Here is a 23,905-nt window from a genome sequence, read left to right as displayed (position 1 = left end):
AGTATTCGTCGCAGCGCAGCTACGGGAAACTGTGGTTCCGTGTCAGCGACGGCAGTTTATTTTCCATACGTCCTACAACGCGGGCAGCAGTTCGTTAGCTCGCCAGCTAGCCTGGCTGTGTGTGTGTGGTCGAGGCCCGTACGTTCCGTTGCTAGCTAACGCTCCATAGCTACGACGAACCGTTAGCGCGCGCACCATCTCGTCACCCAAGTAGCTAGCTAGCGGGCTAATATCATTATAATCCGCGTTAAACATGATTACAACGAGCTGACTGTACTTTAATGGAGGGTTTGTTAAAATACAGCTAACCAGCTCGTCAGTGTTCCTGTTTCGTGTTTAGTTGTTGGTCATCTCCCTTTTCTAAGGGTCTCTGAAGGTGCTAGCCTGCTTAGCGCCCTAGTTGTCTTGTCATTTTCTTTTGCCTTTTCGTGTCAGTCGCTGTTTTGATTGTTTTGATGTGTTGGTCACTTACAGGCGTTCATTAGAGATGTGTGTGATTACACGGCTGTGCAACTGGTTTGCCGAACTTGACTAGATCACGTTAGCAGGTAACGCTGCGCAGCTGCACCTCACAGTGTTAGAATATCTCCGCTGTTATCCAGCCACCCTAGCTGGGTTACTGTCCCTGAAACATCTCCAAGGCTTCGTTGTCGCACCAACCAGCCCGTCTCGATCTGGAGATGAGTAACAGCAGCACGTAATCTGTCGCTAACCTCACGTATCTCGGCAAGCTCGCCCGCCTAGCTTGGTAGATCTAATGTTATTAGCTGCAGAAAGCAAGTCGCACCGTGTAAGAAGTTTATCAGCACGAATAACGTGCTCGATGATGAGCCTGGTTCGTCGCCAGCTAGCCCGGCATGGACATCAGCGACAGCGCAACACGATGCGTCAGTTTGATGATCAACAGTCGTGTGTGTGTGTGTGTGTGTGTGTGTGTGTGTGTGTGTGCCGCCGATCACTCGATGATGTTGATCTGGTTTGTGCTGCGCTTCTCAAACGACCTCGGTGATCTGCGCATCTGAGACTAGCGATGTCATTTCAGTGATCTGACACTGAGCTGGCGAAAAAATGTGATTTTCTTTTCTTTTCATAGGAATCGGCGAAATCTGCAAAAAGCAGCACCAAAAACAGTAACATGAGCGTTGGAAAGGATACTGGAACTGACAATTCAGATGAGGTAAAATAAATCTGAGTCCTTTTTTACTTGAATGTCCTAATGTTTTAAAATTGGTTTCTGTGGCTCCCAGAGTAATGCCACATGGATAATTGTGAGTCATACTCCAGTTTACTTGTGGCTACATAAAAGGTGTGCTTTACTTTGCAATTAGAGAAACTAGCAATATATTTTTCCCTGAGGCTAACCTTAATTACTTTTAAAATATATCAATTAAAGTGATAGCTATGCAATGTCTTTGGCTGGCTGCGATATATATATATGTATGTATGTATGTATGTATGTATGTATGTATGTATGTATGTATGTGTGTATAATAATATATATATATATATATATATATATATATATCCAGGTAGGGGCAGAACTGGAATACTTAAAATGATCTGCCTGGGTCGTTTGATGGTGTATGATGCACACAGGGCCATTAAAGCACTTTGGCTGGGTTCAGTCTGGAGTGTTTTGTCAGGAAGGGAGCAGCTAACCAGAGCAGCTGACCTGTGTAGAGCAAGAGGCACAGCTGTGCTTTCTAGCTGAAAGCCTCTGAAGGAAAGCCGTGGCTTGTTTCCTGCCAATGAAATGCTGAGGTGTCTCCCTGCTAACATACAAAGAGTTTTCATATGTATATGTGCCTGAAAAACTAGATCTTGCTTGTCAAAAACCGAGCATGGATCATTTGCTCTGTGAAGCTTTTCAGCAGGCCACGCAAACATTATTCAGCACATTGCAGTGTCCAATAGATTACTAGGATATGCAACTTGTAGATAACAATGTAGATACAACCTTTATTACCTTTATTACCAACTGTGGTCATGTCCCAGAGGTGTAACACTTGGAAGGCTATCAAGGAGATGGATATATATATATTGTGTGTGTGTGTGTGTGTGTGTGTGTGTGTGTGTGTGTGTGTGTGTTGATCTGCCACAGTAAAACAAGGGAAACATGGATTTAATCAGAACTTTAATTGAACTGTTTAGCTGTAATTTAGCTGTAATGTGACATTCGGTCACATTTCTCTTTAGCAACCATACCACATTTTGCACCGTTTCTGTGACTTCTTTACTTTCTTAGTACTTAATGTATTTACTGGGAGTTAGTGCTGAGTAAGGATGTTGGGCAGTGTTAACTGCCTGTTTCTGTAACACTTTTACTCCAGAACGTGTGTACATTCTTGTTAAAGCAAAGCACACACAAAATCAGCACCAACTCCTTCATCTTAATCAATCAGATCCAAGTCAGAGTAATTAGTGGTAATGTATGCTACAGTGGTGGCATTTAGCAGGCTTTGTTGGTGTAGTTTTGTAGTTTTTGTAGTTTTGTAGTCAATGTCTGTTGCTTCATTCTGCCTGCGAATGCCGATTTGTTATAGTGAGATGATTGTAGACGTGGCAAACTTAAGAGAACTTTCTGCACCTTGGTTAGACAATTATTACCGTGATCTACCTCAATAAATGTCTTGTGTGGTCAGACCAGCCTTTTAGCAGTCCAAAAATAAAACAAGAATGTATATAAAAATGTGATTTGTAAATGGTTTTGTTCATCAGCACTTGGACGTGTACCAGAAGCATCTGTGTCCAAGTAAATCTGATTTATTGCCTGTTTGCTGATGCCGAGATTCTTGGAAATGGTGCCGCTGATGGTGTTGTGTGCGGGTCATTGTTCCTGTTCTTGTTTTTGCCATGTTGTGGGTTTTTAGTTATACATCTTAAGTAACTATACTTATATAAATGCGTCAGGGCACAGTTGCTGTCATTTGCAGTTGGCTTATTTTGATGGGTGCTGGGTATTTAAGAAATGCAGATCTAAAACTTCTCCGTCATCTGTTCCTAAGTCTGTAAAGATGAGTAGAGTGTTTCATCTTTACCAAGCTAAGCGTAGATTTGAATTTGTCCACTCTATGGTGTGTGTGTTTGTTTTTTCACACTTGCTGGGGGGGACCAAGATACTTTTAATATCTCATCTCAGATTTAGTTTTATGTATTTATTGTCAAGGCTCATTCTTCTCTTCTTGGAATTGAACAGCACAGCTTTACTTTATATGTGGGCAACTTCAAAGTCCGTCCATCTTAAGATAAAAGAAACTGAATTACTCGTAGAGCTGTTGCTCTGATTTTTGGCTGGGTTGCAACCTTTTAGCCCGGCAGTCTGTGTTGGAGAACAATTCATCTCATTATTGCAGTGAGTCCCTAGGAATACAAATGAACTATGAAACCCAATATTATCTTAAATCCAAGATTGAGACCACACTGTATCCACTCATTAATGTACAGAGGCCAAATCTGACCATGGAAATAAGTTCCCTCCCGTAGGATTCATTCGTCTGTAGCGTTTCCTTACTCCGTGTGGCGTTGCATGTGGCTCTTTTGTTTATTTTTGTTTGTTTGTTTAGGCGCAGCAGCAGACGGCCAGCAAGCGTCCTAGCAACAGCACCCCGCCCCCGACTCAGCTCAACAAGATCAAGTACTCGGGCGGCCCGCAGATCGTGAAGAAGGAGCGCAGACAGAGTTCGTCACGCTTTAACCTCAGCAAGAACCGTGAGCTGCAGAAGCTCCCAGCACTCAAAGGTAGAACCATCCCTCTGTGCCCATTTGCAGGTATTGATTATCGGGTCCCTTGGGAGGCTGGAAAGAGCAGAGGTGCCTGTTGTGTAAACCAGCAGTCCACAGAAGTTCCAGGATGTACAGCCTGTGCACGTAGTGTTGCCTGTGGCCCCTTTCATGAGTCTCCTGGTTTGGCCCAAAAGGCAGGCATGGCTGGATGCTTATAATGTGCACTTACTGGTCTCCTTGTTAGGAACACCTCCTCGTTTCATATAATTATCCAATCGTTTGGCAGCAGCACCATAAAACCATCCAGAAATGGGCGAGGAGCACCAGGCAATGTTCACCTTAAACGTTGGAATGTGGAAAAAACACGAGTGACCTCGAGAGTGGTGTGTGGGTTGGGGCCAGATAAGCTGGACTGAGTACTTCAGAAAACGCTGATCTCCTGGGATTTCCATACAAGATGCTCTCTGGACTTTACACAGAATTGTATGAAGACACCATTCAGTTAGCAGCAGATCTTTAGGCAGTAAATGCTTTGCTGATTAGGGAGGTCAGAGGAGAATGGCCAGACTGGTTTGAGCTGACAGGAAGTCTCTGGTGAGAAGGAAACCATTTTGGTCCGTACTACACATCAGATCTTGAGACTATAGGTCACTGCAGCCGAAGACCACATTGATTTCCACTCCTGTAGGCCAAGAACAGGAATCTGAGGCTTATCGAAACTGCTGAGTTTCAGACGGGAAAATATTGCCTGGTCTGATGAATGTTGATTTTTGCTGTGGCATGCAGATGGGGCTAAATTCATTGTAAACATCACGAATCCCTGGATCTGACATGCCCTGTATCAACTGTTCAGGCAGGTGTTGGAGGAAAAGTGTGATTGAAGTGTTTCTTTGCACACAAGTCTTCTGATACTCATTTTGAATCTTTGGATGACTGTTGTTGCCCTATGCACCCTCCTAGAATATAACCCCCATCTTGAAGTTTTCAGAAGCCCAAGGCATCGCTGACTGCTTCTATGACCATAAAATTTAGTTTAGTGTATTTCACTGGATTCCGCCGTCAATAGATTTGACAAGAGCACCTTTGGGATGTGGCAGTTCAGGAGATTTGTAGCATAAAAGTGAGGCAGTTATGTGATGCAATCATATCAGCGTGGATGAAAAATCTGTAAGGCCAGTTAGAGGATTTAATATTTTTATCATTTCATTTAGTTTGACACACAATTGTATAAAACTGGACTGTTTTGTAATAAGTGACTGCATTAACACGGAGTTGTGTATTTTTAGATGTACAACCTACATGTTGGGTTGAAATATAATTGTATCTTGTACTCACCGCCGCTGAACTTATAGGTACTTAGAACTCAGAAATCTAAAAGATTGCTAGGACGTTCTTGCATAGAAGAGGTGCAACACAATGTCTTTTAGTGCCGAGGCAAAACATGCAGCTAATGAGATCCACACAGTGTAACCACAATGGCAACATTTTCAATTCTGTTCTGTTTCTGGTCATACCGAATAAGTGGAAGCATTTTTCCACGGCATTTCCCCACGGAGAGGAGGAGGCCTCCTTCCGTTTATACCTCTGGTTGAAGCTGCGTATACTTGCTTACTAATCAAATCTATCGGTGTACTATTATAACCCGCCCGGCCTCTGAGCAGCTGTTCGTTCTTCTGATTGGCCAGCTGATAAAAATAAATAAATAAAAAGTGGTTGACGTCACTTGGCACTTTTCTGAAAAGTTAAACTTTAAAAGCACTCTACCACAGAAAGGGGGGGGGGGGTCGTTTGGCTGCTTCACTTTTTTAAAAGCTGCTTTCTGTGAGCTTCTGAGTAAAATAGGCAGTGGCATATTGGGTGGGTGGGGGGGGGGGGGGGGGGGTAGTGCGGTGTGAATGTATCTGGTGGGGGGGGGGGGGGGGTGTGAATGTAGCTGTATTCTGTTTAACTCCGAACACTGGAGTTCTGTCACCGTCTCCTCGTTCTGCCTTCATGTTGCACGATCACGGAGAGCCTCTCACGGTCTAGCCAAGCAGAGAGGGAGCACATGATCACTGACTGGCAGTAATTGGATCTGTGTGTGTGTGTGTGTGAGCGCACGCACGCAGTAAGTAGGACAGCGAAAGCTCATCACAACCCTCATGGATAGGTGGACTCCCTGCTGGGCGACTTGCAGAAATGCATTCAAATATAATGGACTCTTAAGTTATGCTGTTGAGAAATTGTGTTTATAGCCCTATGCCAAGATTTTGCAACAATCCCGCCAATGAATTTCTTAATTCATGGTAAATGAATTGCTCTTACCTGGATGGTAACACTGTTTTAGGGGAGTTAACACCCCAGCTGATGACCAATGTATTGGAGATTGCTTGTGACTATGCTGTCAGCACTGTGGCTTTGCACATTTGTTAGTGCAGTATACTTGTTCATTACTTTCGTTGCAGAGCTGTGCTAAGGGGGCATAAAGACATCAGAGTTCACCATGATTTATTATTTCTTCCCTCGCACATTAAAAGTCGAAGCATGTTGTATATCTAAAAATGAACAGCTGAGCAGCTATTACACTGATGAACCTGTTTAGTTTCTGCATTACACCCATACACAGAGCATAGCATGTTCCATTTACATGTGTTCATATAAATTCTAAAAATGAAGTGTGACTTCTAATGCCCAGAGAAGCCCTGTTATGGTTTTGAAGTTGCAAAAAAAAATTGAGTTGTACATTCAGAGAATTGTTGTACATCAAGTTTGATAGATTGTTCATTAACTTAAAGGTGAAGCTGCAGCGTGAACATGTTTTGGAGAAACTCAAGGTGACCAGGCTCCATTGCTGAAACACAGCTCACATGTTTGTAATGGATGATGATTAATTTTCCCTGTGCACTAAATGCACACAGTAGCGTTACCACAGATGTGGAACGCTTGCAATGAACTGACGTATACAGATCGTTTAATCATCTGAATCTTGTACTCCAAAACAAAAAAAACGTCAGCCGTTTAAAAAAAGATCTCTGGTGTGCTGTGTGGGGAAATACTTAACCGTAACACCTAAAGCCCCAAAGGAACCTAAATCCATGATGGCTGTCTCATTCAGTTAATGTTGTCCACACGCACATGCTAAAAATTACGTACTGCATTTATACGTACTTTGCCAGAAATGTCCTCCTTTTTCGTGTAAATTGGTCAGATGGAATTATGGGTAGAGCTTGCGTCTTTCCTTCTTTATCGCGAGGCTGACATCACTTTCTCCCTCCCACACGGCTTTCATCACACTTGAATGGTCTCTGAGTCCAACAAACCCAGCCAGTGAAAACCACTAGTGGGAAAGCGAAACGAGCCGCCTCAGGATACTGTAATTAATGAGCACATTCAGTGTGTCCATGTAGAGCTGTAGACTCCGTGTGTGTCATGCGTAGGTCTTTGAGTGTATGGGACAGAGGTGTGCTCATCACAGTATTAGGACCATGTCTATCCAGTCCCCAAATGGGTCTGACCTGCAAAATCATCTTGGGGTGGGGGGGGTTTATTTGTTTTTGTTTGTTTGTTTTTAAACACTGCATTGTATTTCATTATTGGCTGTATGTTATGACAACATTCATGTTTTATATCATACCAGAATCTTTAATATTTAACACCACATGGAGCTTTTATTTTGGCAACCTGACTATTGCTTTTCAAAGTTAAATGTGCTGTATATTCTGAAGTTTCTGAGCTTTGCTCTGGCATTACTACCTACTGTTCAGGCCTATTTCACACATGGTCATTGAGCAAAGTTCTTTCAAAGTGTGTGAATGAACCATCAAAGGAATGGTGTTGGAAAAAGATGAGAAAAACTAATCTCAAAAGCATGCTGTAGCAGGAATATTTTGTGTTTCGTTGTTCAATTTTTCCCTGTTTCTATGTCCTATATTGTCCTGATTGGTTGTTCTTATCAACAGACGTGTCTTGTACATCAGTGGAAGACCGTGATTGGTCTGGGTAAAACGTGTATGGAGACACAGTTCAGGGTGGTGGAGGTGGTGCCAGCCTGAAGCTGTAGAGTGGATCAGTTAAACCCTATGAGTGATGGGATCATTCGACCAGGCTCCTCCCTTTAAATCTAGTAGTTTTACACGAGCCATAGGTGGGAGAGATGAATAGTCCTGATCCCAACAGTATGCTCTAAAGGGCATTGGTATCAGCCTTCTGCACTTCACATGAGGAAGATTACCAATTACATTACAACCAGTGCCTTTACACTGTTAAATTAAAACTGCTTAGCTACAAATCGATGATTGCATAGTAGGATTCAAAGTAATGCCTTTCTCACACTCAAGGTTGCTTTGTATCATCAGTACAGAAGGGGAAAATGAGCACCAAATGCCAGTGTCAAAATACTTGGAACTGATGGCACTATTTGAGTATATACTAGACATTAAGAGATGACGCCAGCATGTATGTATGCTTTAACTGACATAAATTGTCTGTGTTCAGTGGTGTGTAGTGATGCCTTTCTGGATGTCATTAAATGGTAGTGATATTTTCCCTTATTCACTTTGAGTGTTCTTCTAAATCAACACTTCATGCTGTGGTTCAAATAAGTGTAATTTTATAGATAATCTCTGAAAAATGTCAAATATAAGAGTAGATTCCCCCCCTCTATTGCCTTGCTCTGACAACTTCTACGAGTCATGCCACACTGATCTAAGCTCAGCTGCACTGACCTCTTATGTTTGTTCCTGCACCTGTCTGTTGTTTTGAGGTCAGTCTTTCCTGCTTTTGTGCAGAATATGAAACTCAGTGAGTAGTTTGGTCAATGTTTTTTTATATGATCTGGCCTTAACTAGCTATTGATTACCATTTGTAGCATGTCTGTAATCCCTGATGATGTAACCCGCTCACAAGCATTACCCCCATCTCTCTGTATATCTCTCTTCTTCTAGTTCTAGGAAGTGGAAATGTATATGCTTAAAGGAGAAATTATAGTGTTCAAAAGCAGCTAAAAAGTGTTCTGTTCAATAAAGGGGACCATGTACTAAGCAGACTCAACCATTATAGATGAAATATAATTGAATGAAAGAAATCAAATGTTGATTGAAATATTGTTCGGTCTGTTGTGCTAAGTATCCATCACCTGGCATTGTCAAAGGCCCAGTGAGGCACTTCAACTGCCAACGTTTACTTTAGCTTTAAGAACATGTAGTGACTGGTCTGTTATTTTGTGCTCCCCATGCTGATAAAACTTACTGTTAGTAAATGAGAGATTGCAGTGTTTAGCTGTGATCGAGTACTATTTATGTCTCAGCCCAGAGAGAGAGAGAGAGAGAGAGAGAGAGAGAGAGAGAGAGAGAGAGAGAGAGAGAGAGAGAGAGAGAGAGAGAGAGGAGAGAGAGAGAGAGAGAGAGAGAGAGAGAGGAGAGAGAGAGAGAGAGAGAGAGAGAGACGGAGAGAGAGAGAGAGAGAGAGAGAGAGGAGAGAGAGAGAGAGAGAGAGTGTGTGTGTGTGTGTGTGTTGTGTGTGTGTGTGTGTGTGTGTGTGTGTGTGTGTGTGTGTGTGTGTGTCTTTACTGTGCCCTCAGGTGAATGTTGTTCTTTTAATACTGTCATTGCACAATAACAGTATTGGTGTGATCTGTTCGGTTACAGCAGTCCCCACACGACCATGGTGATAAGAGGTAACTATTAGCACTGCTCTATAAATATATAATTCTGAAGATGAAATATGGGAGTGCCAAAATTCAGGCATTTCCCTGTGTGAAAACAATGCTAACCCCAAAGCCATTCCACTGAGGAGTATTGCATTTTGGTGTCAGGCAAAGGGTCGGACGAGGTAAATCACAGAGCCAGAATGGTCAGAATGGTCCACCCTGAAAATGAACCCTTTTGAGATGAGTTGTTCCTTAATAAATGAATAAAACTGAAATAAATCAATTTCAGTGGGAAAAGTGTATGTCGGTGTCAGCACTCTATAATAGTTACTTTTTAATACAAGTAATTATTTATAAATTAAAAAAAACAATCTTTAACTGTTAGAACTGTTACAAGTCAAAAATTAACTTCTGTTAATAACTATAACCTGCTAAGAATTTAAACTCTAATACATTAAATTAGTTAGACATAGGAAATGGTAATCGGACAGAATTACCACTGAAACAATGTAGATATTATCTTGGTTAATGGTGATCTCTAAGACACCATGCTTCACGTGTGTTAGTCCTGTCAGACCAACACTCAAACTATAAGAGTTTCTTTTTATTATTATTATTATTAATTATTATTGTTACAAAAATTCTTTCTAATATAGTGGGTAAACAGCTTTTTTTTTTTTTTTTTTTTTTTGATAAAGAAAGGCTACAGGCATAAGTAGTCAATCCCAGACCCATGAAGCCAGCCGTGATTGTTAAGAATGCAGTAATTAAGCATTTGGACTTCAGCTCAAGAGCTCAGATTGCTGTGATTCTCCTGCCTCAGTTTGCATCTTTAAAAAGACGGGATGGTTATATGATTGAATCTGTTGCTAACATTTTGGTATTTGACATTCAATAGATTTTTCTTGTGCTCACTACCCTTTTCAAAATAAGATGCATGAGCAGAATTAATATTAGTGTTATGAAGATGCATCTTTACTACACTTAACTACGCTTGTTTTTCCCAAAGATCTGTTCTCGGGAAGTAACTTGCACCATTCATCTAGGTTTGAATGTACAGCTGTGAATTGGAAAAAGAAAATGTAATTTATGGCATTTGTGTGAAATGGAACAGAGAGTGTATGGCAGATGGAACAAATGTGTAAATGAGCTGCAGACAGACATCTGTGGATCTGGGGCAGTATCGGAGACTAACTTCAAACGGCGGAGTTTGTCTTGTGGCACAACTGTTTCCAGTTAATAGGTCAATAACATTCTGGGGTTTCTGGCATATGCCTGTTTCGTTTGGATGGCCTATAACACAAATTATTTGAGGTAATCATCCAGCCCTTAGTCAGGCATTTGGTAAGATGGTGCACACTCGGGTTGCACTATGTTTCTTGTGTCAAGTTTGTTTTGAATTCCATGCCAAAACAAAAACAGCGAAGAAAGGCCGACAGCGTAAAATGAAAACAAGTCAGAAACCTGCGGAATGCTGAAGCTAAACAGGTGGTGTTTATCTTTTCATTGACTATATTCTAGCTGTTATATTCTTCATGAGACATTATTTGATCACAAGGTATGTGTAAAGATCTTTGTGTTCAGTAAAAGCTGTTGCTGTAAGCAAGATATCCTGTAAAAAACCGAGCTGACTGCTTATTGACGGCGTTAGCTGTGGTATCTGGGACATCACAGATTTTGTGTGTGCGTCAGCTGTCCTGAATGACCTGTGGCTGTGGTAGACAGCTGCGGGTTGTCCTCTCCACTGCTGCTCTGTTGGGTAGTGTTTCTCTGTCCTCTGTGTTCATAACAAAAGTGCTTGCAAAGGAGTTGTGGGTTTCTGTTCATTATCTGCATCATAATCATTCAGCGCACCAGTGAAAATGTGGCACCTGTAGCAGTTCCCGACATGCTGGAAACATTCCAAACTCGTGTACAGATTTTCTCCGTTGTGTCTCTCTTCTCCTCCCCCACCGGCCATGTTGAGTGTAGCTCTCTGCAGGTGTTGCATAACACCTCATGTCTCACACCAGTTGCCCGAACTGCAGGATCCTTGAAGAATGGGTAAAACTGTGCACTTGGCCAGGGACCAGTCTAAAATGTAATCACCTTTTAGCCATTACCAGCCATTCCCAGCCAAAGTAGATCACACAGAAGGTGCTGCTTTCTTCACAGCATGACGTTCATAAATTAATTAAACGAAATTAACATTTTGCAGTGACAACAGTGTATCTAATGAGATTTTAGTCTCGCCACCCACCTGCGTCTTTTGTGCAGGAGCTGAATAGTTTAACTCTAATTGTTTACCATATTGCTGCCAGATCATGCGCTAGACCAGGGCTAATCAACTATATTTTTCTGCGGGCCAAATTTGGCAGATAGCTAACACTCGTGACGGAGTGTTTTTTCAATAGCCCTGAAAGAAATGCTCCGGTTTAAAATGAATTCTCCCGTCAAAATTAAAAAATAATTTTTAACAATTTATTCTGGGTCCGGATGGGATGGCATTTGGGTCCGTTGGTTTGTAGTGTTGCACGTAGGGTTGCAGCGGTATGAGATTTTCACAGTATGATAACCGTCTCAGAAAATACCGCGGTATCACGTTTATCACTGTATAACAGTATGTTACATACAGTTGTGATCAAATTTATTCAACCCCCAATGCTGCGAAGGGTTTTATGGAATTCAGTGCACATTTGTAATTGTGTTCATAATGAAATCTTACAAGGACTTGTTAAAGAACTAAATGCAACTAAGATAGCATCAATTTTTTTTTGTCATAAAGTATTAAATGGCCTTTTTGTGATTTCTTCATTGACACAATTATTCAACCCCTTTACGACTACCACTCCTAAGAACAGAGGTTCAATTCCAGTGTTTTCCATCAGGTATTGAAAACATCTGTGGATGTCAACGAGCAGCAATCAAGCATGATAAGCACCAATTAGGCAGATTTAAAAGGACTGTGATACTCAGCTCCTTCTAGACATCTACTGGTGTGTTTCCAAGCATGGTGAAGGCAAGAGAATGGTCCCAGAAGACAAGAGAAGAGGTTATTGCTCTTCACAAGAATGGCAATGGATATAAAAACATTGCGAAGTTGTTAAATATTCCAAGAGACACTATCGGAAGTATCATTCGCAAGTTCAAGTTAAAGGGCACAGTGGAAACGTTACCTGGTCGTGGCAGAAAGAAGATCCTGACCGCGACTGCTGTGCGCTACCTGAAGCGTAATGTGGAGAAAAATCCCCGCGTGACTGCTAAGGAACTGAAAAAAGACCTGTCAGATGTGGGCACTGAAGTTTCAGCTCAGACAATAAGGCGCGCACTGCATAACGAAGACCTCCATGCCAGAACGCCCAGACGCACCCCCTTGCTGACTCCAAAGAACAAGAAAAGTCGACTGCAGTATGCCAAAAGTCATGTGGACAAGCCACAAAGGTTTTGGAACAGGTTTTGGAAACTAAATTAGAACTGTTTGGGACAATGGACCAGCGCTATGTTTGGAGAAGGAAGAACCAGGCTTATGAACAAAAGAACACCTTGCCTACTGTGAAGCATGGCGGGGGGTCAATTATGCTTTGGGGCTGTTTTGCTTCTAATGGTACAGGAAAGCTTCAACGTGTGCAGGGTACCATGAATTCCCTTCAGTACCAGGAGATCTTGGAGGAAAATGTGATGGAGTCAGTCACAAACCTGCGGCTTGGGAGACGTTGGACCTTCCAACAGGACAATGATCCGAAGCACACATCCAAGTCCACTAGAGCATGGTTGAACATGAAAGGCTGGAACATTCTAGAGTGGCCATCGCAATCACCAGACTTAAATCCAATTGAGAACCTCTGGTGGGACCTAAAGAAGGCAGTTGCAGTGCGCAAGCCTAAGAATGTGACTGAACTGGAGGCTTTTGCCCATGAAGAATGGGCTAAGATACCCATAGGTCGCTGCAAGACACTTGTGTCAAGCTATGCTTCACGCTTGAAAGCTGTCATAACTGGAAAAGGATGTTGTACTAAGTACTAAAAAATAATGTCACTAGGGGGTTGAATAAAACTGATAATGATGTGAGCACAGTAAAGACATTTGTGGTTATTCCATCATAAATATTATGTTATGTTTGTCTAATTTATAAGTGCCTCTTTGATATAATTGTAAATAAGATGACTGAAATGATCAAAATCAATGTCAAACTGGCCAAAACACTTTATTTCAGTGGGGGTTGAATAAATTTGATCACAACTGTATATTATTAAAAGATACACTGACCCTTAAAGAAATTACAACAAAAGTTTTTTTTTTTGTTCAATGAACTATTTATTGTAGAAACCTGGAACTATTGTATACAAAATATCTCCTTTAAAAAAAATAAGCTGTACAAGTGTTTATATAAATACTGCAAAATTAGAGAAACCTAAATCATGGCTTTCAGTACAATTATTTAAGTTTAAATTATTTAATATCTGATAAACTAAGCCTGAGTCAGTGTCTGATCAACAACTGTTGTAAATGTCCATTTTACTGCCAAGTTGGAATATAACCAGATACTGCAGAAAGAGAGGATTTATTTCTGACATGATCCTCACAATAGAGATTTCTATTTTAAGGCTTTCACAAAGAGTCTGGTTTTAACATATGAAAAACAGGCACGCCAGAATTTGAAAATGAACGCATGTAAATTAATGGCGTCTTTCACATCCAGTGAAAGCAAGGACCTTAAAGCTATTTTTATACTTTCGCAAGTGACCGTAGCGCGTGACTCCGCCGCACACTTCGCGTGAACCTCGCGTTCATACTTGCCGTGTCACATTCTGTGCAGTGTTGTCCGAAACGATATGTGGTAGTATAAAGAAACACCCCTAAAAAACAGGGGAAGGAACATTTACCTGATGAATTTTAACGTTGCTTTGTGTTTCAGATTTGAAAAGTGCTGGAATTTAGGCTAAAGTACTTTAAAATGTTTGAAGTTGTAACTACTTCATTTCACAACAAATATCTGTCTGATTGAACAGTTCTCTTGTATTACGTTAACAAATACGAGCCTCTTGTAATTCCAGGACGAAACATGAGAGAACGTGAAGACGTTAAGATTGGGCGTTTTGAAAATAAACCACCATTAAATAATGTGATAAAAAGCGAATTATTTCGAATCATTTTGAGTATATGTATAAATATTTAACTTAATTAAGTTTAACGTGCTGGAAAATATTGAAATGGACCTTTAAAGTGACGTACAAGTGCTTTAATTCCACCTTATTAAGGTGTATGAACCCTGCAAACATGACTTTGTTCATTGCGCTGAAGCGCGGCATGCGCGAAGTTACAAAAGTGGAGAGGTGCACGACCTCGCGAATCGACAGTGCGTGAGACCCTCGATTACGTCATTTTCCCCCGCTGATTTTAGTTTAGCCTTTTTTTTTTTTTTTTGTTAAAAAATTTGTTGTCTGATGCACTTTCTGCCATCCTCACCGCTGTGTGCTGAGTAGCTGAATTGGAGCGGAGTTGCGCATGCGCGGGTCAGTTTCTCCGCTGGCTTGCCTTTTACCAGTAATAAGCAAATGCACACGGTATGATAACCATGCATTTTAATACCGTGGTATACCGTGAAACCGGTTACCGCTGCAACCCTAGTTGCACGGTATACAGATACTAAAGTAGTACTTCGATACTTCGTCATTAAAAACGGAACAATACCCAATTTGCTTAGTATCGGTGCTATAGGACTGAGTGCTTTTTTTTTTTTTTTTTTTTTTAAGAGCAGTATTTCCAAAGTGTGCCACACGGGGGCAGTGTGCGCGTACAGCAGTGCAGCGCTTGCCTCCTCTCTGCAGAATAAGAAGAAAACGTGTAGGATGGCTGCTAATACAAGCAATATTGTGGCCCATCCTCAGCTTGTTGAAAAACTACATGCACGAAGCGAAATATGGAATTATTATATGGAATATAATATGGATAAAATATGGAAGCAGCAGAAGTGCTGTGTAGAAATACTTTGGTTTCGAAGCAGATGGAAAACCGAAGGACATGAACAAGCCAGTTTGCAAGCTTTCGGAACATTTCAACGAAGAGCGCTACAGCTTGGTTCATATACTTGATGCGAGCGGCGCGAGGGTCCGCGCGGCAAAAATGCCGTAGTCGTGGCCTCGCACGCTGTGGATTCGCGAGGTCGTGCACCTCTCGAATTTTGTAACTTTGCGCGCACAGCGCAATGAACAAAGTCATGATTGCAGGGTTCATACACCTTTACAAGGTGGAATTCAAGCACTTGTACATCACTTTCAAGGTCCATTTCAATATTTCCCAGCACGTTAAACTTAATTAAGTTAAATATTTATACATATGGCCATGCGGTGGACTGGCGACCTGCCCATGGTGTACCCTGCCTTCGCCCGGAGATGCTGGGATTGGCTCCAGCCCCCCCATGACCCCGCCTAGCGGGATTAAGCGGTTCAGATAATGGATGGATTTATACATATACTCGAAATAATTCGCTTTTTAATCACATTATTTAATGGTGGTTTATTTTCAAAACGCCCAATCTTAACGTTTTCACGTTCTCATGTTTCGTCCTGGAATTACAAGAGGCTCGTATTTGTTAACGTAATACAAGAGAACTGTTCAGTCAGACAGCCATTTGTTGTGAAATGAAGTTACAATTTCAAACATTTTCAAGTACTTTAGCCTAAATTCCAGCACTTTTCAAACCTGAAACACAAAGCAACATTAAAATTCATTGGGTAAATGTTCCTTCCCCTGTTTTTGAGGTGTGTTTCTTTATACTACCACACTACGGTCACTCGCGAAAGTATAAACCTAGCTTAACACAACGAATCTGGCCAAACACCTGAAGGACCGGCACGCAAATTTGTACAAAGAATTCCAAGAGGTTGGTGATTATTTCCATTTCTAGTATTACTACAGCATACAAGATTATGTGTCCGATTATGGTATCCTAGCAAATGTTTGTCATATTCTTGGTTTAAGAGCTATAAGTGCGACAGCATACAGGGAGGAAAAAAAGAGTGGACAATGGATCAATGGACAATGGACCAATCATCTATGAATACTGAACTCTACTCTAATACTGAAGTTGTAGTTACTTAGATTTAAAGTTAAAGTTGTTTAAAGTATACTTAAAATACTCTTTTTGTAGTAGCCTTTTTTGACTTCTAAATGTGAATTCCAGAGTGCACTACTATTATTTATGTTAATTTATATTAATGTGCAATTATTAATTTTTCTGATTTAATGTGGTAGGGACTACACCTTTTATTTAATTGACATTTGTGAAACAAAATACAATATTCATTTGTTTGTTTATAAAAAAATAATAATAAAAAGGCGTTAAAACGGAAATGAGCATAGTATCTGACTTTGGTATCGAAATTCAATATTTTTTAAAGTATCGTTTCGAAGTTGTAATTCTTAGTATCGTGACAACCCTAGTTGGTTGCGGACCATGGAAATAGAAATTTGCAGAGTTAATCAGGAATGAGATTGGGTCTGGACAGGACTGCGTTCGGGTCCGGATCCGGACTGCGGTCCGCCTGTTAGTGACCTCTGCGCTAGACTATAGGGAGCAAAATTGGAAATCCTGACGCTTGATGTTCCATATTGCTGTGATGTCTGGTGTTTAAAGATCAATAAAGCGCCACACTTTCAGAACCTAACTATCATATGGGGCTGTTTTTAGAACCTCCCCCTCACTTGCAGTAATGTTATGTGTTCCTCTTCCGTTGAAGGTTGTTGTGTAGCACCTGACGCTGCAGCGCTGCATAGTGAGAGCAGCTCCATCGTGGCTCTATGTGGGTCCTGCGTAGTGTGTCCTGCGTTCAGTGCAGCTCTCGTCTGCTCCAGATTTTAGTCCCCTCAATCTGTGCAAAAGTGGATCGATCCTGCCAACCTCTTCCCATTACCCCGCACTGCTCCGCCTCTGTAGGAAATGACTCATCAAAAACACCTTTATTAGGTTGCTGGGCCTTGATTAGACATTTCTTTTAAAGTTTGGTCATGCTAGACCAAAGCCTCTCCCATCTCTGAGGCTTGTGTGTGTGTGTGTGCACGTGTGTGCGTGCGTTTGTTTTTTTGTTTTTAAGATGACCTTATATATCGGGAATCATGCGGACTGAATCAGGTTTGCTTTTGCTTTCTGTTTTCAACACCTGAAGGGTTTTCACTCCCAGTGCAGATCATTCCAGAAGACACAGCGCGGGTACACAGAATCACAGTCTGAAGGAGACTGGAGACATAATGTGTGGCATGCAGACCTGACACAGCAGTGTAATTTTCCACAGCGTTTTGCAAGCTCACAAGGCCCCTGTCATGCACGCACGGTATTTACTGTCATTACGCTGAAGGTGAGAAGGTGATGTCAGCGAGAATTGACGGTGTGACAGCAGGCCGCGCTCAGTGGGGTTCAGATGTAGCTTCGAAACGCACCGGGTCAGAAAAAGTGACTAGTCGAAGTGGAACCCACTCTGCAGCGCGGCCAATCAGATCCTCGTCTTTCCTTCTTTCAGATGCCCCGCCCATCGACAGGGAGGAGCTGTTTGTCCAGAAGCTGCGGCAGTGCTGTGTGCTCTTCGACTTTGTGACGGACCCTCTCAGCGACCTCAAGTACAAGGAGGTGAAGCGGGCGGGCCTCAACGAGATGGTGGAGTACATCACGCACAACCGCGACGTGGTCACCGAGTCCATCTACCCCGAGGCCGTCATCATGGTGAGAGAGCACATGCCCTCGCATGCCTGCCGTCACATGCTGCAGGACACCGAGGAAACGCCTGCTCAAAAAGATCTCACAGGGGGCCTGTGCCTCACTCGACAAAAATATCCCCCAAGCCTTTTTAATCACCTGATGGATATCATAAAAAAATTTTTCACCTAATTTATATTTTTACATTTTGCCGTTTAGATATTGGATGAACGCTTTGAGCCATTGGACATTGAGTTGGCCCATACAAGCAATACAAAAAACTAATTATATAAACATATTTATATAAACACACACACACGTCTGTAGGTCTAATCTGGCATGAAGTCACTGTCCTGTTGCTCCTCCACTCCCCTTGGTCTGCCATCTTTGCTCCTAAATCCTCATGGTTTACTGGACTGCAGCAGCTACAACTCTGGAGCGCTTGTCTGAATTTCTCAGGATCCTGGGACATGCGCGGTTGCATTATTTCTGCACGCTATGAATTTCTTTTCTCAGAAGATGTGGAGAATAGAGGCTGAGTACCTCAAATCTGCGTCACCCCTGTGGCTGTTAACAACATCACTCACTTCACCGCAAATCTTAAAGGATAAATAAGGACGTTATTTCAGTGTCCTTGAATTAGCAGTCTTGTGTAAAAAGACCAGTTGTACTTTCTTAATTATTAAAATCTTTTGGGGGAAAAAAAAAAGTAACCGATTGCTTTTAAGGATGACTCAATCTGCAGATTTGTAAGTAGTTTTGAAGGGGGTGTGGCTGGCATGTTCTGGCCAACGAGTTAAGCTTTTAATATAGCCAAATTGTGTAAAACGTATATGAAAATGAAGTCCTGTTCTCATGATATTGTCTCTTTAGTGGCTCAGCTGTTACGTCATGCTCCTAAATGACTCCTCAGAAGTGTGTGTTTCACCGAACAAAGAGAACACAACGGCCATCATGCTAATCTCTGCTTTGATCATGTGCGTGTTGTGCTCCTAATGCGTGATGTCTTGAGTCTTCAGAACAGCAGAAAGCTGGAGGAAAAAATGAATAACAAATAAAGCCGGCGAGACCATTTTTCAATAAATGTCTGAGGGCCTCACGTCCTCCTCTCCCTTATCTCAGCATGGAGCATCCTGTCAGTTGGCAGTAATGACTTTTGCCTGACTGGTTCCTGGAGGTGCAAAGGGAGGCAATGGATTTCTGGCCAAACCAGGAGACTGCGTCTCCGAATGTATTTCTGGTGGCAACAGCCCGTGCGTGCCAGTCTGGGCCCGTAAAGCCCGCTACCCTTCCAGGGGTCCCGGCCACATCCCTGCTTCACCGACAGCTGGGGACGTGTCTCTGCTCACGCGTGAACCATCACTAGGGGGGTTTTGGTTAATTAGCCGTCACAAATCCAAGGCCCGTACACCTGCGCTTCTTCTCATCCATTCATAATTCGGAGCACATACCTGCTGTGACGTGCACATGTATACTAAAGTATTCATATGCAAAATTATTCCAGCTATCTCTGTAATATCAGTACCAGCTAAATGACTCTTGGACCTGTACAGAAGCCACTTTCAAAATATTCATTGCAAACCCCTTATGGGTGTGTGTGTGGGAACTATGACTTACCTCTTACAAGTGTGTGGTTGAACCACTCATTATAGTCAGGAAGACCTAAATTAATTTCTAGTTTTGATTAATCTGAAGCAAGAATACTGACTGTCAAGGTTCCTGTCTTTTTAAACACATTGCACCGCACACACCAGGATATTTCAGCCCAATAATGAAGGAGTGGCCTACAGGAGAAACCCACTTTAATTAGAAACATTTATTGTTGGCTCCTAGTTGATGTACAGTCAGAAACTGTAAACCGTCTGTTGCCAAACACGATATGGGATAGCCGTTCTCCAACTCACCAGTGGCCGGTTCTGTACTACAGGACTGCTGTGTGCTGGCTGGTTATTGGTAGCAGATGGCTCTTAACCCTGCAGTGACATGGACACATGTAAGAACTCCAAAATTGGACGTGAAGGACTCTATATCGTACCACTACCACCATGTCGGTGTTCCTGCCGTGTGCAAAATGGCCTGCCACCAAAATGTCTGGACAGCAGTGTTCCTGTTGTCAGATACAGGTTGGAGAAAGACTGTAAGTCTCGCCACACAATGGATAATTGTACACCTATAAAAAAAAAGACCTGTAGGTGACCCCATGTAGTGGTCAGGGTGTGTAGGTAGGTGTCAAAAGTGGGTGGTGTGATCATGTATACAAACTCATTTCTATTTTTACCCCATATCTCTCTCTCTCTCTCTCTCTCTCTCTCTCTCTCTCTCTCTCTCTCTCTCTCTCTCTGCAAACAATACTACTCTGCTACAAATGCTCTTTCTCTGTTCACGTTGTCACGTTGTTTTATTTTACTGCACCGTCCCGTCTCTGTGGGGGGTGGCGGCTGAGAGTGTCTGGCCCCTCCCCGTCTCCTCATGTCCACTGAGCAGACATCGGTGTGACTCTTACAGCCAGTCACAGCAGGGGGGCCACAATAATGAGAACCTCCCCTTAGTCAGTTAAGCAAATTGTCTTTTCCAGCCTGTCTTCACTGACCGACAGCATTTATGGATTTTAGGTTGTTATTCTAAAGATTTCTAAATCAAGTGATAGTGAAATCTGAAGGCAGAAGATATTGTGTAGCTGACACAAAGACTAGCTGATTATCTTCTCTGCTCTTTATCGCCATGCTTTCATGGGTGCCATTGATCACAACTAAGTGTCTTTCGTTCCTCGTTTATTTTATACTGTCTGTAGTTTTCCGTGAACCTGTTTCGGACGCTGCCTCCTTCTTCCAACCCAACGGGAGCAGAGTTCGACCCTGAAGAGGATGAACCGACGCTGGAGGCAGCTTGGCCACACCTACAGGTGGGCGTGGCCCTTTTGGCCCACCTTAACTCAAGCCCACGGGCGTTCCATGACGCATCTGAATGCCTAGAACAGATACGTTTCCTTTCTGGAATGTCTGTGAGTTTGTGAATCGCAGCTGTGTTTTAACGGATCTGTGTTTGGTGTTCCCTGTGCTTTTCCTCCTCCAGCTGGTATATGAATTCTTCTTGCGCTTCTTGGAGTCTCCTGACTTCCAGCCCAATGTCGCCAAAAAATACATTGACCAAAAGTTTGTTTTGTCTGTAAGTATCTGTTCCTCCCTTATGCACTTTGCTGGCTAAAAATGGGATTCAAGTGATATTGAAACAGGAACTACAGATCAGAGATTTGAACACCTTTACTGTTCACACGTGCATCTAACGAGCAAAAGTCAGCCCAAATATACAGTATAATTTGTCAGTTTGTGTGGGATGTATGGGAGTGTGTGTGCATGTCTGTGCTGTCAAACTGAAACAGATTGAAATGCTTGTACACGAGCATCTGATTTTGTCTTGGAATAACAGATTCTATGCAGGCAAATGAGATTGCAAGATTTAATCACTGATTTAGATCACACCTTTATCACTCTGTATTAACAAACATTTTTAATATTTTAATCTGTTTCCTGTGTCTGTATTTATGTAGTTTTATGTAATGTAAATATTGTAAATGAATTTATACCTTTCACTGTGTTTGGTCAGTTCATTTGCTTTAAGGCCATTCAATGTTGTAGTGCTTTGTGACTTGGTGGGTAATTTAAAATGCAAACGCTTGTCCTGTAGCTGCTGGAGCTGTTTGACAGTGAAGACCCTCGAGAGCGGGACTTCTTAAAGACCATCCTGCACAGGATCTACGGCAAGTTCCTGGGACTTCGAGCCTACATCCGCCGTCAGATCAACAACATATTCTATAGGTGAGGTCTCGCGTTCTCCAAATACCTCGGAACGATTTGAATCATTTCGTAAATGAAATTTACAATTTGATTCGCCGTCGATATGTGCGCCCGACGTCATACTTTTCCGCGGTTTCGTTTGGCAAGCGGTTAACCTTCGTCTCTCACCGCAGGTTTATATATGAAACGGAGCATCACAATGGGATCGCCGAGCTCTTAGAAATACTCGGAAGGTGAGTGCGCCCCCTGACCGCGTTGCCATGACGATCCAGACTAAAGAGAAGACCTCTCTGTTATCCGTGTTGAATTGAGCGGACCCGGCGTGTCACGTGACCAGAGCTCCATATCCTGTTCCTCCCACAGTATCATTAATGGCTTCGCTCTGCCTCTGAAAGAGGAACACAAGATGTTTCTGATCCGAGTTCTGCTGCCTCTACACAAAGTGAAGTCTCTCAGTGTCTACCACCCTCAGGTGAATGAATCTGATTTTGTAATATAATGTTCTCTCCTGATTCTGCTACACAAACCCTCGACCTGTGTTCATACGGTTCCTCGTATTTTACTGCTGTTTAATACTGGGCTAAAAATAAATAAATCTTATTTGTTCCAGCTGGCGTACTGTGTTGTACAGTTTTTGGAAAAAGACAGCAGTCTCACTGAACCAGTAAGTGTTCCAGCTTTAGCAGATCTAGGTTTTCATATATATTAGTTGATGCTTTACTGTGAAGTTATGGTTGTTTTGAAAAATCTAACAATTGATGAGCACATGTAAATGAGGATTTTGGTGAGATCTGTCAGTTATCGGACATGTTCGCTGTCTCCCCTGCTGCTGCAACAGGTCATAATGGGGCTGCTGAAGTTCTGGCCCAAGACCCACAGTCCCAAAGAAGTGATGTTCCTTAACGAGCTGGAGGAGATCCTGGATGTCATTGAGCCATCAGAGTTTGTCAAAGTCATGGAGCCTCTGTTTAGACAGCTGGCCAAGTGTGTATCCAGTCCACACTTCCAGGTAGGAGCCTGGACCAAGGGGGCCGTTCTGTGGTTAAAGTGCTAATGCTTAACCCCCCCCCACCCCCCCCCCCCCCCCAACAACAGTTTCACTCTGTTAAAATGACATTTAGTAAGTTAAAGTAAGTCAGGCTCACCTTTTTTTTTTACTCTTCCTTTTCTATGAAGTCTTAATTTTGTTTTCTTAGATTAACCTGTTCAATTTTTATCATAACTTTGTCGGTTATTTTGACAGTGGTATCCATGGTGTTGTTGATGACTGTGTCTTTGCTGTGTTGCTGCAGTATATTAGCTGATATTACCTTTGTGTTAGGTTGCTGAGAGGGCACTGTATTACTGGAACAATGAATATATCATGAGCCTGATTAGTGACAACGCTGCCAAGATTCTTCCCATCATGTTCCCGGCCCTTTATAAGAACTCCAAGAGCCACTGGAACAAGTGAGGAACCCGCATCACTGCATTACAGCTTCTTTTTCTGCACGCCAATTAAAAAATAAAATCCTTTTCAAAATTCTTCGGATTTTGCCGAGCAGCACGGTTGGGAAATAATTATCCTCTCCTTCCCGTAGGACGATCCATGGGCTTATTTACAACGCTCTGAAGCTTTTTATGGAGATGAACCAGAAGCTGTTTGACGACTGCACTCAACAGTACAAAGCTGAGAAACAGAAGTAAGTTAGACAGTACCAGATGGAGATCAGAGCAGGATGAGGTACAGTTAATGAAATGGAGATGTGTACATTAAAGGTAAAACGCTGAGACACGCTCCAACAGTCTCTGAATAACGGCGCCACCCAGCTGTGGCAGGCAGCCTGCTGCTTTGTCTTCGCGTCGTTATAGAACGTTTGATTAAAAAGTGCTTTCTCTGTGTTTAAATGAGTCCCATTTAAGAACTGCAGTTATAGTGTAACCCTCCCTCCCCAGAGAGAAATACAAACTGAAGGAGAGAGAAGAGATCTGGCACAAAATTGAAACGTTGGCGGAACGGAATCCTCAGGTACACACCTCCACTCATCCTCCACTCATCCTCCCTCGCTCTGAAGGGGCCGCACCAAACAGGCGCTTATTTAGAAAGGACCAGGG

The 23,905-nt window shown here is 42.4% G+C and overlaps 1 protein-coding gene across 3 annotated transcripts in view; it reads left to right on the top strand.

Annotated features, from left to right (window-relative positions):
- The window catches only part of ppp2r5d (protein phosphatase 2, regulatory subunit B', delta), a 29,937-nt gene that overhangs the window by 1,108 nt on the left and 4,924 nt on the right, over positions 1-23,905 (top strand). For 2 of the 3 annotated variants that reach the window (XM_076975341.1, XM_076975340.1), the window contains exons 2-14: positions 1,094-1,177; positions 3,564-3,738; positions 17,845-18,044; positions 20,809-20,919; positions 21,090-21,182; positions 21,702-21,832; positions 21,985-22,044; positions 22,175-22,283; positions 22,422-22,475; positions 22,650-22,820; positions 23,133-23,260; positions 23,392-23,493; positions 23,747-23,819. In XM_076975341.1, the coding sequence (XP_076831456.1) occupies positions 1,136-1,177; positions 3,564-3,738; positions 17,845-18,044; positions 20,809-20,919; positions 21,090-21,182; positions 21,702-21,832; positions 21,985-22,044; positions 22,175-22,283; positions 22,422-22,475; positions 22,650-22,820; positions 23,133-23,260; positions 23,392-23,493; positions 23,747-23,819 (1,449 nt within the window). In that variant the 5' untranslated portion in view covers positions 1,094-1,135. Of the gene's footprint in view, positions 1-593; positions 888-1,093; positions 1,178-3,563; positions 3,739-17,844; positions 18,045-20,808; positions 20,920-21,089; positions 21,183-21,701; positions 21,833-21,984; positions 22,045-22,174; positions 22,284-22,421; positions 22,476-22,649; positions 22,821-23,132; positions 23,261-23,391; positions 23,494-23,746; positions 23,820-23,905 lie in introns of those variants that run through there. The other variant, XM_076975339.1, reaches the window with a different exon arrangement.

Source organism: Brachyhypopomus gauderio, chromosome 15 (genome assembly GCF_052324685.1).
Source record: "Brachyhypopomus gauderio isolate BG-103 chromosome 15, BGAUD_0.2, whole genome shotgun sequence".
NCBI lineage: Eukaryota > Metazoa > Chordata > Actinopteri > Gymnotiformes > Hypopomidae > Brachyhypopomus > Brachyhypopomus gauderio.
Note: the sequence above shows the minus strand (reverse complement) of the source record. Positions and strands in the feature narration are given on the sequence as shown.